Here is a 17,211-nt window from a genome sequence, read left to right as displayed (position 1 = left end):
AATTGAGAGCAATCATCGAAGCTGATCCTCCTAAAATTACATGAGAAGTTGCCGAAGAACTCAACATCGATAGTTCTACCATCATTTGGCATTTGAAGCAAATTGGAAAGGGGAAAAAGCTCAATAAGTGGGTGCCTCACGAGCTGACTGAAAATCAAAAAAACCATCACTTTGAAGTACGTCTTCTTTTATTCTACACAACAACAATGAACCATTTCTCAATCGGATTGTGACGTCCAGCAAAAGTGGTTTTTATATCATAACTGGCGATGACCAACTCAGTGGTTGGACCCAGAAGAAGCTCCAAAGCATTTCCCAAAGCCAAACCTGCACCAAAAAAAGTCATGGTCACAGTTTGGTGGTCTGCTGCTGGTCTGATCCACTGCAGCTTTCTAAATCCCAGTGAAACCATTACATCTGAGAAGGATCCTCAGCAAATCTATGAGATGCTCCAAAAACTACAATGCCTGCAGCTAGCATTGGTCAACAGAAAGGGCCCAATTCTTCTCCCCAACAACCCCCAAATGCATGTTGCACAATCACCACTTCTAAAGTTGAATGAATTGAGCTACGAAGTTTTGCCTCATCCACCGTATTTACCTGACTTCTCGCCAACCAACTTCAAGCATCTTGACAACCTTTTGCAGGAAAAATGCTTCCACAAACAACAGGATGCAGAAAATGCTTTCCAAGAGTCCATCAAATCCCAAAGCATGGATTTTTACGCTACAGGAATAAACTATGTCTCATTGGCAAAAATGTGTTGATTGTAATGGTTCCTATTTTGATTAATAGAGATGTGTTTTAGCCTAGTTATAATGATTTAAAATTTACAGTCTGAAACTTCAGTTCCTTTTGCATCAACCTAATAAAATTAATACAATAATCTGAGGCCTAAACAGCAGTTAGAGTACCACTGTTAGGCAGCATTTGATAGCTAATGGTCATGATGATGAAAAGTCTATTTAAATTTTATTTGGCATATTGCTTTTATAAAGAGAGGAGAGTATGTGAAAATTTTAAGATTTTCATGAAAGAGATAATTTTTTTTAAATGTTGGTAGCTAAAATGGCAAGCCTCATATATTTGGAAAATTCTTTTATGTGTAACACTTCATGCTTGTTTGAATAAAGAATTGTTATTGCATAAAACAGAAGGTGATAGCATGAGATGGAAATGACAACAAATAATTGTGGCTTGAGATATATTAATATACCTCTTTTTTTTCCCTTTTTACAGATTGTTTAACTAACACCAGTGAAGAATTATCAAACAGCACGATACATTTCCTCAATCTATTTAATCACACCTTGACCTGCTTTGAAAATAACCTTCAGGTATTTTATAGATGATACTTGAAATTAAAATACTGCCTTGTACAAATGAATACTAAGTAATTACAGTTTTTATGACATTGTTGATACTTATCTATTGATGTTGAGGGTAAATGGACCTGGATTTCTGCTCTTAAGTTTTCCTACTTACCAGCTCTTAGGCAAATCATTAAAGCTTAACTTTTCTTATTTGTAAAGTGGGAATAGTAATATCTACCCTGCTTACTTCCAATATGATAATGAGTGTGAAAACCTTAATTGACACATGCAATTGTTTTTAATTAAAACTTATTCTTGTTTCACCTGACAGTAATTTACTTTGACTTCATTTATGCAACAGTAGGATATTTTGTAGTACAGTATGATTCTCTTTGTCTATAGGAAGCTTATTCTTTGCCTCAATATTTGCTTAAATCTATTTTACATATTTTACAGGGCACTCTTTTTTTTCTTTTTAAGAGGTACTAGGGATTGAATCTGGAACCTCATACGTGTGAAGCAGGCACTCAACCACTGAGCTACACCTGCTCCCCTACAGGGCACTCTTTAGTAAGGTCACTTTGAGAGTTAAATTAGGATATAAAAGGTAGCCTTTAAGAATCCTTTGTTTATTGGTTTTTGTTTTGGTATTGAAACTTTCTTGGCTGTAGCAGTTTGATATGGTTTATGAATTCCAGAAATAGATTATGTTTGTAAACTGGTCCATACTTGGGTGTGATTAAATTATGATTAGGGCTTTGCTTGGGCCACATCAGTAGGATACCAAGGGGGCAGGGACTCAAAAAGAAAACTACACGCAGAGTGGAGGAGTTGGAGTTTTGAGTTGGGTCCCAGAAAGTAAGCACACAGAGAAGAAGAGCAGCTCAGCCCGGAGAGAAACAAGCCCTAGGAAGAATTTTTTATAATAGTGTTCTATAAACAGGAAGCCTGAACCCTTGCAGATGTTGGCAGCCATCTTGCTCCAACATGTGGCAATAGACTTTGGTGAGGGAAGTAACTTATGCTTTATGGCCTGGTAACTATAAACTACTCAAGTAAATACCCCCTCTAAAAGCGAACAGATTTCTGATATTTTGCATCAGCACCCCTTTGGCTGGCTAATAAATACACTGGTGATAGTTGAGGGTGAGATTAGAGCTCTGGTAAAATTGTGGTTTTGAAACTTGATTAATAAGTAAGCTTTTAAGTAGATGTAAGCATGTTTAGGATATAAGGATGTGTGATTTCCTTTTTAATAAACATGATAATAGAATTATGAATTTCCCTGAGGATAATAAAATTATATGAGCCTTTCTTATTAGTTTCACTGTTTTTTTCCTCACGTGTTTATTTAGGCTTTTATGTTTAATAATTCCTCCTATATTCTTTTGGTTAATTTTGTCATTTCCTAGTTTCTTGAATGGTGAACTTATTTCCAGTTTTTCTTGTTCAACAGTAAAATAATTTTCAGACCATTTTCCTAGTTTCTTGAATGGTTAATTTATTTTCGGTTTTTCTTGTTCAACAGTAAAATAATTTGCTATAGCTTTGACCTTATCCAGTAATAAATTCTGGTATGAATGGGTTGCATTCTCATTTAATTTTGAATAGTTTGTAATTTTAATTTGTGTTTTTTAAAAAAAAAGATTTATTTATTTATTCCCTCTCCCCTTGTTTGTGCTCACTGTCTGCTGTGTCAATTTGCTGTGTGCTCTTTGTGTCTGCTTGTCTTCTCTTTAGGAGGTACTGGGAACTGAACCTGGAACCTTCCATGTGGGAGAGAGGCACTCAATTCCTTGAACCACCTCCGCTCTCTGCTTTGTTGTGTCTTTCATCGTCTTTCTTTTTTGTGTCTCCTTGTTGCATCATCTTGTTGCGTCAGCCCACCACGCCTGCCTGTCACATCAGCTTCACTGTTTTGCTCGTCTTTTCCAGGAAGCACTGGGAACTGAACTTGGGACCTCCCGTGTGGTAGGTGGGAGCTCAATTGCTTGAGCCACATCTGCTTCCCTGATTTATTCTTTAACTTAAGAGTTCTTTGGAAGATTCTTTTTTAAAAAAAATATATATTTTATTTATTTATTTCTACCCCCTCCCTCCATTGTCTGCTCTCTGTGTCCATTTGCTGTGTTCTTCTGTGTCTGCTTGTATTCTTACTAGGTGGCTCCAGAAACCTATCCTGGGACCTTCCAGAGTGGGAGAGAGGTGATCATTTTTTGCACCACCTCAGCTCCCTCATCTGCTGTGTCTCTTATTATCTCTCCTCTGTGTCTCTTTTTGTTTTGTCATCTTGCTCTGTCAGCTCTCCATGTGGGCCAGAACTCCTGCATGGGGCCCACTCTGTGTGGGCCCTGGATATTGAAACTTGGGCCTCCTATATGGTAGATGGGAGCCCAATTCCTTGAGCCACATCTGCTTCCCAGAAGATTCTTTTTTAATATGGGTGGCATGATTTCCTTTGTGGATTTTTTTGTTGTTGAAATTTCTAGTTTTATTGCATTCATTGTGACCAGAAAAATGTAACATGTCTACATTTTGAAATTTATTGCGATACTTTTGTGATGTAATAGTCATTTATTAAAAATATTCCAGGGAAGCGGACTTGACCCAATGGATAGGGCATCCACCTACCACATGGGAGGTCCACGGTTCAAACCCCTGGCCTCCTTGACCCGTGTGGAGCTGGCCCATGCGCAGTGCTAATGCACACAAGGAGTGCCCTGCCACGCAGGGGTGTTCCCTGCATAGGGGAGCTCCACGCACAAGGAGTGCACCCCATAAGGAGAGCTGCCCAGCGCAAAAGAAAGTTCAGCCTGCCCAGAATGGCACCGCACACATGGAGAGCTGACACAACAAGATAACACAACAAAAAGAGACAGATTCCCATGCCTCTGACAACAACAGAAGTGGACAAAGAAGAACACGCAGCAAAATGGACACAGAACAGACAACTGGCAGGGGGAAGGGGAGAGAAAAAAAATTCCATGAGCATTTAAAAAGAATGTGTTTATAGGATACAAATAGATATTTATATATTTGAGTCAAGTTTGTTAGTGGTAGATTAATAAGGATAGAAATTAAGCTGCTGTAACAGAGGTTCCAAAATATAATAGCCAAAATAAGATAATAGTCTAGAGGCAGAGGCAACTCTTTTCCATGAAGGTGTCCTGGGACAGGTTTCTTCTCTTTTATTGTTTCACCCTCACCTAAGGAGTTGTACTTGTATGATTGACACTCTTGCCACTCTGTCCACGTTTTTTTCTTTTTTTTAAAAGATTTATTTTTTATTTATTTCTCTCCCCTACCCCTCCGGTTATCTGCTCTCTGTGTCCATTCGCTGTGTGTTCTTCTTGTCCATGTTTTATTATGTGGAAAAGAAATAAAGTGAACAGCAAAGCTGTTTCCTTTTTAGGAAATTTTGCAGAAGTTGCACATCTTGTTTGCTTTTGTTTCCTTGGTGAGGACATGGTCAGTGGCCACACCGAATTCAGTGGCCTTGAGCATTGCTGAAACACTGAAGGTTCTGTTACCCAAGAAAGAAGGAACATATTGGCATGGGAAGCAATGATAAAATATGCCACATTGGTATACTTCAAATCTGTAAGCTTATTTGTATTGATTTGATCTGGCATATCCTGAGAAGGATGTGTTAACGATTTCTATGTACAATTTTGTTTTTGATGAATTTCCCTCATGCTTGGGAAAGGGTTGCTTTTATTATTTTGGTGCTATGTTGTAGAGAATATAAAGGTTTATGAGTTTGAGGTATTTTTGTTGGATTGTGTTTTTATTTTAAGTATATAAAATATAATTTAAAGTATCTCGATCCAGTTGAATGCTTTTTGCCTTGAATTTCACTTTAATATTAGTATTTATCCCTGTTTTTATTTGCATGTTTCCTGTATCTTTGCCTATTTATTTTTAATCTTTTTATATAATTTTTTAAAATGTTTCTGATTTACGTCACATATATATGGATTTCATTTTTTTATTTGATCTAGAGTCTGTCTTTTAATAGTGAAAAAGAAGTAGAGAAGTGGTAGCAATGGAATTGTTGCCTGTGGCAGTAGCTTCCTGCTCAGTGAGTGGGCAGGGAGGTGAGTTTAAGTTCCAGACAAGGTCTCTCTTGGGTAGGGAAGTGTTTGCAGGTGGCTCCCCTGGGAACCTGGACTGTTCTGGTGGTCGTGAAGTAGCTGTTTTTTGCAGGGTGAAAGGTGGCCATGCAGGCAGGGTGGAATGTCATTCCAGCCCCCTGCATCTCTGGAGGACTGTGGGTGCTGCAGGGGATAGAGGTTTATGAGAAACCTAGGCTCTGGTTCTGGCTAATTCCTCTGGGATATGGTGTGGTAGCTGTAGTACAGCCTGCCTGTGGTGAGAATATGCATATTGGTGCCATTACTTTTTTGTGTGTGTGTATTTTCTTCATTTAGGTTTTGTTGTTGTTGTTGGAATCATTTTTAATATTTAAATACAAAAAAATGAGCACTGACTTGTCTATTTCATAAACTGTGCGTGTCCCTTCCCAACATCTCCAGTCTGAAAAAAAAAAAGTCTTTAATGGTCAGGGGTACTGCCTGCCTCCTGGCATCTGTTCCTACTTTACAGTGTAATAGCAAGGGATCTCAGCAATTTAGCAGAAGGGGTGGGGTGGCCAGAATTGGAGTAACCATCTACATTGCTGCACTCTAGTATCAGAGGGGAGGACAGAAATAAGTCATGACAGTATGGAGGGTACAGTTGCAAGTTGGGAGTCTCTGAGAAAGTTGGAAGAATTCTACCCACTAGGCTTAGATAGATCCATAGGCCAGAGTTAAAAAAAAAAAAATCCAAATCAGCAGTTCAAACACTATTGACTTCCAAATTTCTCCCACCAAGGCAGCTCATATATAGCAGTGACAATCAGATCTTTCCAGGAAGGGAAGGTAGAGGCTCCTGACAGACCTGTGTTGGGCCCTAGAAGTATCTGCTGTTGCTGCAATGGCTATTATTGCTGTTTGCAGCTTCTCAGTCTCAAAAACAATAGGAAGAACCAGGATCATAAAGGAAGTGGTTCCAGTCCACAAGACTGCCCTGGAAAACCTGTACATTTTTTGAGCCACAAAGAGGGAGAGATTAAAAGTGGCTCCAGGCGCGGTCCAAACCCTCTCTGGGAACATTTCCGTCAGACCCAACAGTCTCTCCGATAGGGTCTCTTCTAGCTCTTCGTCGTCGTCCTCTTCCAGCTCCTCTTTGGTCTTCTCGGCATCACCCTTCGGAAGTAATTCATCTGGGGACAGCAGCACCCCAGAGCCGGCAGCAAGGGTGGCAGCAGCCATGGTTGTAGGGGACACTGGACTCTCTATTTAGTTTTGCACCATTATATTTTACAGTGTTGTTCAAGTGCCTGGCTTTCTCCTTCTTTTGTTGAATGTCCTCAGTAAAGAAATCAGGAGACAAGGCATATGCTTATGTCATCATCTTCCAGGACAGGATTCTACTTCCTCATTCATTTTAAAGGTTCCATTAAACATTGGTATGGTTATACCACCATATTTTTCAGCCTGTTCCTGTATTGAAGGAGACAGTGTAGTTCAGTATTTCACTGTTACAAATTGCTGCCATGGATGGCCTTTTTTTGTGTGATGTGGAGCCCTTGTATGATTTTGTCTGATAGATTCCTTGTAGTGGGATTGCTATGTCAAAATATATATGTATTGCAAAGTGGGTGAAACTCAGTGATTGAGCGCCTGCTTCACATGTATGAGGTCCTGAGTTCAATCACCGGTACCTCCTTAAAAAAAAGAGATGTGCTTTTTAAATTTTAATACAAACAGAGCTAGGTTACCCCCCATAAAGGTTCTGTGCTCCATTTTTTAAAGCAGTTTTATTGAGATACATTCATATACCATACAATTTATCCAAAGTGTACCATCAGTGGCTTTTAGTGTAATCACAGTGTTGTAATTTTATTACTCCAAAAAGAAAAATTCCATACCCCTTAGCAGTCACTGCTCAATTCCTCTATCCTTCCCTAGGAAGGATACATAACCACTAATCTAATTCCATTTTATAAATTGATTTATGTTTACATTTTATATGATTCAAATCATACAATGTGTAGTATTTTGTTTCTGGTTTCTTTCATTTAGCATAATGGTTTTTTATTTTGCGTGACATTAACATCTTTTAACATTAACATATGTTTATTCAGTTTCAAAGAAAAAGTCTTACCTATGCAATATTACCCATATTTATTTTTCACATGAGATTTTACTGAGCTATACAGTTCCATGTTACATTTTTTAGCTTTCCTTCTATTAATATACATTGCCTTAAACTTTCCCATTCAACAACTGTCATACTCATATAATAACACTGTTAGTTACAAACACTATGTTATGCTTTCACCTTTTCTGTTCATTTCCAAAGATTAAAAAACAACCTTTTTACCAGTTGTGCACATTAGCCCTCAGCATTCCAAACTAACCTTGTTCTGTTCTCTGGTTCCCATATTCAAGTTATTAACTCCATGAGATTACACAATATTTTTGGTTTATAATAGCACATACAGTATTTGTCCTTTTGCATCTGGCTTGCTTCACTCAACATAATGTCCTTCAGGCATCCATGTTTTCATATGCTTCATGACTTCATTTCTTCTTACAGCTGCATAATCTTCTTACAGCTGTATAAACTATATACACATAGTTTGTCCATTCGTCATTTGATGGACGCCTGGCTTGTTTCTGTCTTTTGGCAGTCATGAATAATGCCACTGTGAACATCGGTGTGCAGATGTCTGTTTGTGTCCTGCTCTCAGTTCTTCTGGATATATATCCAGTAGTGGTATTGCTGGGTCACATGGCAAATCTATATTAAATTTCTTTAAGAACTGCCAAACAGTCCTTCAGAGTGGCTGTACCATTCTACATTCTCACCAGCAGTGAGTAAGTGTTCCTCTCTATCCACATCCTGTCCAATACTTGTAGTTTTCTGTTTTTTTAATAGTCGCTATTCTAATAGCTGTGAAATGATATCTGTATCTTGAATTTGCATTTCCGTAATTGCTAGTGATGTTGAAAATTTTTTCAAGTGTTTTATTGCCATTTGTATTTCTTCCTTAGACAAATGTCTATTCAAGTCTTTTTCCCATTTTTTAAATGGGGTGTTTGTTTTTTTATTGTGGAGCTGTAGCATCTCTTTATATACCATGGTTATTAAACACTTTTTGGATATGTTATTTCCAAATATCTTCTCCCGTTGAGTTGGCTGGCTTTTTACCCTTTTGACAGTCCTTTGAGGTACAGAAAATGTTTAATTTTGAGGAGGTCCCATTTATCTATTTTGCTTTGTTGAGAATTTTACTTCCTCTTTTCCTACTTGGATGCCTTTTATTTATTTATTTTTCTTGTCTAATTGCTATAGCTAGAACTTATAGCACAATATTGTAAGACCCAAGATACCACCACATATCACGAGATCTTAAAGATGCTTCCATACATTTTCTTCTGGTAGTTTTATGGTCCTGGCTTTTATTTTTATGTCTTTGATCTGTTTTGAGTTGATTCTTATAAAGGGAGTGAGATAAGGGTCCTCTTTTATTCTTTTGGTTATGGATATCCAGTTCTCCCAGCACCATTTGTTGAAGAAACTATTTTGTCTCAGTAACATGGACTTGGTAGGTTTGTCAAGTTGGCCATAGAGGTAAGGGTTTTATTTCTGGACTCTCAATTATATTCCACTGATGTGTCTGTCATTATGCCAATACCATGCTGTTTTGACCTCTTTAGCTTTGTAGTATGTTCCAAGATCAGGCAGTGAAATTCCTCCCATGTCACTCATCTCTTTAATTTTTATTCATTTAATTTTTTTTTGATAAACATTGATTTTATTTGTCCATCTCCCCCAGGTTCTTTAAACATGGGATATAGGGGCCTTGTTCACTGCTGGTTCCCAGGCACCTCACAGGGCCTGCAGTGGAAGATGACCCATGGATAATTGTTGGAATGAATCAATGAATACTGACTGATTCACTCAATACCTATGAGGTCTTACTAGTGTAATCCTTGTGGAGGGGGTAACTGTGCCCCCTGGGCCTGGGGACTGACCCAGTGCATTGGCAAGTCAGGGACTGAGGCTCTGTCCTCCCCCACACAATCTTCTTTTTTAGAATGTTTTTGACTATTTGGGTGTACTTTCCTTTCCAGTTAATTTGGTAGTAATCTGTAAAGTAGGCTGTTGGAATTTTGATTGGTATTGCATTGAATCTATAAATCAGTTTGGGTAGGATTTACATCTTCACAATATTTAGTCTTTCAATCCACGAACATGGAATGCCTTTCCATTTATTTGACCTTCTTTGATTTCTTTTAGCATTGTTTTGTAGTTTTCTGAATATAGGTCCTGTACTTCTTTGGTTAAATCAATTCCTGGATATATGAGTCTTTTTGTTGCTCTTGTACATGGAATTTTCCCCCAGATTTCTTCCTCAGATTGCTTAGTACTAGTGTACAGAAACATACTGATTTTTGCATGTTGGTCTTATATCCTGCCACTTTGCTGAACTTTTTTACTAGCTTAGGTAGCTTTGTTGCAGACATTTCAGAATTTTCTAAATATAGAATCATGTCATCTGTGAATAGTGATAGTTTTACTTCCTTTTTTCCTATTTGGATGCCTTTTATTTATTTTTTCTTGTCTAATTGCTCTAGCAAGAACTTCTAGCACAATATCAAATAATGGTGGTGACAGTGGATGTCCTTGTCTTGTTTCTGATCTTAGAGTGAAAGCTTTAACTTTCACCATTCAATATGATGTTGGCTGTGGGTTTTTCAAATATCCCCTTTATTATATGGAAGAACTTTCCTTTGACTCCTATCTTTTGAAGTGTTTTTATCAGGAAAGGATGCTGAATTTTGTCCAATGCCTTTTCTACATCAATGGAGATGATTATGTGTGTTTTTTCCTTCCCTTTGTTAATGTAGTGTATTTTGTTAATTGACTTCCTTATGTTGAACCACCCTTGCATACCTGGAATAAATCCCACTTGGTCATGGTGTATAATTCTTTTGATATGCTGTTGGATTCTTCTATTTGCTACTATTTTGTTGAGAAATTTTGCATCTATGTTCATTAGACAGATTGGTCTGTAATTTTCTTTTCTTGTAGTATCTTTATCTGCCTTTGGTATTGGGATGAGGTTGGCATCACAAAATGTGTAGGATAATTTCCCCCCTCTTTAATTTTTGGAAGCTTTTAAACAGGATTGGTGTTAATTCTTCTAGAAATGCTGGGTAGAATTCACCTGTGAAGCCATCTGGTCCTGGACTTTTTTTGTTGGGAGATTTTGGATGACTGATTCAATCTCTAAATGTGATTCGTTTGTTAAGTTCTTGTATTTCTTATAGAGTCAATGTAGGTTGTGCATTTCTAGGAATAGTCCATTTCATCAAGTTTGTTGGCATACAGTTTTCATAATATCTTCTTAGGATTCTTTTTATTTCTGTGGGATCAGTTGTAACTTCTCCCCTTTCATTTCTGATTTTGTTTATTTGCATCTTCACTCTTTTTTTCTTTGTTAGTCTAGCTAAGGGTTTATCAATTTTCTTGATCTCAAAGAACCAGGTTTTGTTTTTGTTGATTTTCTCTTTTTTTCCCTCTCTCTCTCTATTTCATTTATTTCTGCTCTAATCTTTATTATTTTTCTCCTTCTGCTTGCTTTGGGAAAGGTTTACTCTTCTCTTTCTAGTTTCTCCAGTTATTCAATTAGATCTTTGATTTTAGCTCTTTCTTCTTTTTTAAGATAGGTACGTAGGGCTATATATTTCCCTCTCAAGACTGCCTTTGCTATAGTCTGTAAGTTTTGATAAATTGTGTTTTCATTCTTCCCAATATATTTACTAATTTCTCTTACAATTTCTTCTCTGACCCAGTGATTGTTTAGGAGTGTGTCATGCAGTCTCCACACATTTGCAAATTTTCTCCTTTTCCTGTCTATTATTGATTTCCAGTTGCACTCCATTATGATCTGAGAAGGTGCTTTGTATAATTTCAGTCTTTTTATATTTATTGAGAACTGCCTTGTGAACTAACATGTGGTCTATCCTGGAGAAAGATCCATGAGTACTTGAGAAGAATGTATAACCTGCTGAATTTTTGGTGCATCACTCTGTATATGTCTATTGGGTCTAGCTTGTTTATCAAATTGTTCAATTTCTCTGTTTTCTTCTTGATCTACTGTCTAATTATTCTATCTAATGATGTCAGTGGTGTCTTGAAGTCTCCAACTATTATGGTAGAGATGTCTTTTTCTCCCTTCAGTTTTGCCAGAATCTGCCTTATATATTTTGGAGCACCCTGGTTAGGTGCATAGATATTCATGACTGTTGTTTCTTCCTGGAGATTTGTCCCTTTTAGTAATATATGATGGCCTTCTGTATCTTTTATAACTTTTTTCCAAGTTTTTTGTTTGTTTGTTTTTAAACAACAGCCACCTTATATTTATTTATTTATTTAGGAGGTACTGAGGAATGAACCCAGGACTTTGTACATGGGTAGCAGGAGTTCAAACCACTGAGCTACATTTGCTCCCTCTCATAACTTTTTTGTGTTTTCCGTATAGCTACCCCTGCTCTTTTTTGGTTACTATTTGCATGGAGTAGCTCTTTCCAAACTTTCACTTTCAGCCAGTTTGTATCCCTGGGTGTAAGGTGAGTCTCTGTAGGCAGCATATGGATGGCCCATGTTGTTTAAATTTTTTTAAATGTTTAATTTTTAATAATTTTTAATAATTTTTTCTTTTTTAAATATTACATTAAAAAAATATGAGGTCCCCATATACCCCCCCACCCCCCTCACCCCACTCCTTCCCCCATAACAACAACCTCCTCCATCATCATGAGACATTCATTGCACTTGGTGAATACATCTCTGAGCACCGCTGCACCTCATGATCAGTGGGTCCACACCATAGCCCACACTCTCCCACAGTCCACCCAGTGGGGATGGCCCATGTTTTTTAATCCATTCCGTCAGTCTATAGCTTTTGATTGGGGAGTTTAATCCATTCAGAGTCAGTGATATGACTGTAAAGGCATTTTTTACTTCTACCATTTTATTCTTTGGTTTATCTCTCTCTTTTTTTTTTTTTTTAACATACAGCACTGCTATTTTATTTTTCCCATTTGAATTAAAAAAATGAACCCAGCAAATGAATCTATTTCTTCTGCAATTATGTATAAAGTTGTAAGCTTACAAAGGAATTATGGATAACATACAGGGCTCCCATACATCACCCCACCAACACCTTGCATTGTTGTGGAACATTTTTTACAAATGTGGGTTGGAGAAAAATATACACAAAATCCATTTTTTCATTTAAATTATATAAATCAAATTTAACATAAAAATATAAAATTGAAAATCTAATTGTAGTAATAAGGAATTCAATATCACACCCCAAAGTAATTAGGATTTCATAATGGCTGCTATTAATATAGCTCCTCCATCTTTCTTTGATTAGCATTTTGTGGTTTATTTTTATATCCTTTCAATTTTTAATTTATGTCTTTATTTTTCTATGATCTCTTTTTTTTTTTATTGTTACATTCAAAAAATATAAGAGGTTCCCATATACCCCCCACCCCCCCCTTTGGTTTATCTCTTTAACTGTATTGTTTTTCAGCTCAGTAATTTGACTTTGGAAATTTGTATGAATCTCATTGATTAGTTGTCTCAAATCCTGTGTCTCATCTGATATATTCTTTTGTTTGGGCCATATTTCTTTTGTAGGTATTAGTGGCAGGAGGCTGTGTGCTACTGCCATTCTTTGATTCTTGGGTCAACCTATTATAGGTCTTTAGGATTGCTCAAATCTTGACTATGAACCCAGTAATGAGTTTCAGACCTGCCTCCGAAGGCCTTGGGGCAGGAGGCTGTAAAGCCTGGAATAAGCCCCCCTTTCATATTTACTTTTAATTTCCTTCCATGCCCTCCCTCGGTCTGCCAGTCGATGGCGTTCTTCTGCATCCCTCTCAGTTCAAAGCCTTGTCAGAGTGTTTCCCTTAACACCCGGCCAACGGTGTGACAGAGGATCCTGCCTTGAGGCTCTTCAGAACCTTGCAATTCAGATTGTCTCAGGCTGACAGCCCCCTCCGTTTTACTGGGTAGGAAATAATTCCACCACCCTCTTCATCCTCAGCAACCAGTCCTGGGTTGAGAGGGTGGTATCTCTTAGTCCAGTGCAGCTAACAGAGCAAACGCTGGTGCAGCCCCTCCCAGCCAGAAGGGCGGTGGGACACAGCAGACCAGTTTATTGGCCCAAAGCTGAATCAGCCTCAGGCTGTCCCTCTTTCTTCTGTTTCCGTGGGACGTCAGTCCCTGCGGCCCCGTCTGTCCGCTCGTAGGGTGGGGAAAGGGTACTGGCGGGGAAAGGGTACTGGCGGCTGCAGCTGCAGTTTCTACTCCTGGTCTTTCCGTCGAGATTGTTTTTTCTTGTGCTCCTCTCTCTTCTTGGTGGTGTCCAGCCTTCCCTGATATCCTATACCCTAGAACATTTATTTCCAGGCCATTTGTGCCTGTCCTCTAGCTATTTTTCTGGGAGAAAAGAAAGTCCCATGTCTTTCTAATATGCTATCCTCCCAGAAGTCGGTGCTCCATTTTGATTGAACACATTTTGCTAAATGAAAAACAGACAAAGGGCTATTTTTTGGGATAGAACTAAAGGGCAACTTAGTTTTTCTGTCAGATGGTGAGGGTAATTTTGGGAAGGCACATCAGTTTAATTTTTCCTTCTATTTTTCCATGCCAATGCTCAGTTCATGTCACTATTCAGGCCACACAGTACAGAAGAAAGGGAATAGAAAGCAAAGGTGTGAACTGATGGTTCGCAAACTTGTTCTTAAAAAGACAAGTGTCAGTGTTGGAAGTAGAAAAGATTGATATTAATTAACATAATATTTTACATGTTATATCCACTACCCTAATTTTAGGTTATGCTATTCTTTGCTATTTGCCTCTTTTTGTTGACTAGAAGGGCATGAATTACAAGCCTTGGGGTAAAAGGGGTGGGTGGGGATGTAGTTTTGGTGTCTTTTCCTTTCCCATTAAAAAAGCCCTGTCTCAATAAAGCAAAACTTTGGTGTTGAGATCAGCACAAGCAGGGACATACCTATATTTTTAAAATTCAGTGCAGATATGTAAATGACAACATTATTAGGAAATTTGGTATTTGGGGATCAGCAGTTTGGCATATGAGCTAGTAGAGTCCTCAGGTAACATTGGCTAATGAAGTAGTTTTCAAAATTTAGGAGCACTGAGAAAGTGTCAGCTAAATTGCTGTGTGCTTTACATACCTCAGGTCTCTAATCCTGGGGACCTGTAATGTTGGTTAGGGTAGCCTCATTTTACAGGTGATGAATCAGACTTAGTGATTTAGTAACCAGCCCAACATCACAGCTCAGCACTTTAACACACCATATTATTCCCTGTCCTCTTATGTTAAAGAGATGTTGTGTATAGTGTTTATTTCCATCTTATATTTCCCTTTTTCATTTTAGGAGAGCTCACACAGTGTTTTACAGCCAAGAAATTATTCAGAAGTATGCAAAAACTGTCGTGAAGCATACAAAACTCTGAGTAATCTATACAATGAAATGCAAAAAATAAATGAACTTGAGAATAAGGCTGAACCTGGAACACATTTATGCATTGATGTAGAAGATGCAGTAAGTACTTTGCTTCTGATCTGATACATATTTTGTAGTGTTGTTGAACATGCCGTCATTTGTATTACCTCTTTTGGAGGCTCACTGGAATTGGCATATGCTGTCTCTAACCAGACATGCCTTGTTAGAAGGCAACAAAGTTTTAAAATACCCTCATCTATCAGACTAAAACAGAAATTAATCAAGTACTTCACAAATAAATTGATAATTTAATACTTCTTTTTTTGTTTGTTTGATGTGTGCCATTTTTAGAGGCATGGGAGTTGTTTTATGTTTGCATTTCAGTTTTCTGTTCATTTGTTGCCTGATTCAGGCAGTCTCTAGGTTTGGCTACAGTGTGTTTCTGAAGCCATTCCTCAATTACTTCCTATCTCATTGTCTTGTTTATTTCTTTATCTCTCTTGATTCTAAAAATATTTGTTTACTAATTTACAGTCAGTTTCCTCTCACTAAAATATAAGCCACATAAGGAAAAGAATCTAGTCCTTTTTGTTCTCTGTTCAAGTATTTAAAACAGTGTCTGGCATATAGTAGGCCCTTAGTAAATATGTATTAATTGAATGAATGGTCAAAAAAAGTGCTTTATTTTTCCATTGTATAGCCTGCCTTTATTTGGGGCACCACTAGATGGTGATCATCCCTTGTTAAGGCAATATGATGCTTGAGTAGGTGATAGAGGAAACTGAGGAATCGTTGGCTAAAAGTAGAGAACTCGAGGTCAAAGTTGATGAACTTAATGGTCAGAAACGATGAGTGTGAATTATTGTAGCAACTTAGAGTGAAATATAGGGATCAATAATATTCAGGATGGTGAAAAAGCACTTAAAATGGACACTGCGAGGAAAGGGACTTTTATCTTTGTTTTGCTGCTCTATTCCTACTGCTTAGAACATTGCCTGGCTTCCAGTATGCTCTCAATAAATAATAAATGTTTTTTAATGAACAAAACAATATTCTTATTTATACAAGTTCTCTGTTTGAAATCTATGAAGATTGACATTCTAGAATACTTTGGACAATAATTTGAATTCAGAAAATGAAATTTCTGTAAAATGTTATACAGTGACAATATACAGTGAAACTAGCTTATTTGTCTAGCAGAAGAAATTGTCCTTAGCCACCAATAGCTTTTTTTAGGGATATGTGTCTAGTCTAAATTCTGGATGCCTATTAGGTGATTTCAAAATAATTATATAGAATCAAAGACAAGTCATATGTAAAATAGGGTGATGTTATTTGTTGTTGTTCCAGATGAACATTACTCGAAAACTTTGGAGTCGAACTTTCAACTGTTCGGTCCCTTGCAGTGACACAGTACCTGTAATTGCTGTTTCTGTGTTCATTCTCTTTCTTCCTGTTGTTTTCTACCTTAGTAGTTTTCTTCACTCGGAGCAAAAGAAACGCAAACTCATCCTACGTAAGTTACATTATACGACTGTTCATTTATTTCAATAAAAGCCTGTATTTATGAAATTTGGGCCCACTTTAGAAATTATATATACTCTACATTCAGAATCTCTGAGCCTAAAATGTCTCTGCTTTAAATTTTACAATTATGCCTACTAATGGAAGAGATGTACAAAAAGTTTAGAAGTTCAGATAATAAAATATAAAATTATGGTACCTCTCAGGTAATTTCATTTAGAAAACCAAATTATGCTGGAACAAGGTTGGCCACAACAGAAGAATATGGCAGCTGCCAGGCTTTGTAGGCCTGATGGGGCTAGTGGAGAGATGTGGACAACTCCTAGGAGCCCTGTAGACCACCTAAAAGTGCATCAGGCAGGGAGAAGCTATAACTAACATGCAGGCAATTTGTTTATGAACCATTGTAATTCTTAGAATGTTATTTGACCTATAGTATGTGCTCAATATGTATGTATTCCTCCTTCCTCCCCAAAAGGGTAGAGCAAAAAAGCACTAACTACTGTTAGAAGATCCCATCTAGCTGAAGAAGCGTGGCTTCTGAGTCACCGCTACTTACAGATCAGTTTTAACTGAATTTGTAACTACTAGAAGAGAAAGTCTCTGTCATGGGTGTATTTGTTATGTTTTTTGAAGATTGCCAGCATTCTATAAATATGTCGTAGCTCAGTCCTAAAAGCACCTATTTAGAATAACAGCAGAATATTGTGGGGATCTTGCTAGTGAGAAACTTTCTTTTTCAGAGCTTGATGTACTTTTAGAGTTTAGCA

The 17,211-nt window shown here is 37.5% G+C and overlaps 1 protein-coding gene across 3 annotated transcripts in view; it reads left to right on the top strand.

Moving 5' to 3' along the window:
- The window catches only part of OSTM1 (osteoclastogenesis associated transmembrane protein 1), a 52,476-nt gene that overhangs the window by 21,076 nt on the left and 14,189 nt on the right, over nt 1-17,211 (top strand). For all 3 annotated transcript variants that reach the window (XR_011650108.1, XR_011650109.1, XM_004468421.4), the window contains exons 3-5: nt 1,240-1,337; nt 14,849-15,016; nt 16,268-16,433. Coding sequence is in view for 1 of the 3 variants with exons in the window: in XM_004468421.4 (XP_004468478.1) it covers nt 1,240-1,337; nt 14,849-15,016; nt 16,268-16,433 (432 nt within the window). In the remaining 2 variants the exon portion in view is untranslated. The remainder of the gene's footprint in view (nt 1-1,239; nt 1,338-14,848; nt 15,017-16,267; nt 16,434-17,211) is intronic.

This window comes from Dasypus novemcinctus, chromosome 11, assembly GCF_030445035.2.
Source record: "Dasypus novemcinctus isolate mDasNov1 chromosome 11, mDasNov1.1.hap2, whole genome shotgun sequence".
In the NCBI taxonomy this organism is placed as follows: Eukaryota; Metazoa; Chordata; class Mammalia; order Cingulata; family Dasypodidae; genus Dasypus; species Dasypus novemcinctus.
The sequence above is the reverse complement of the archived record's forward strand: the minus strand, read 5'-3'. Positions and strand labels throughout refer to the sequence as shown.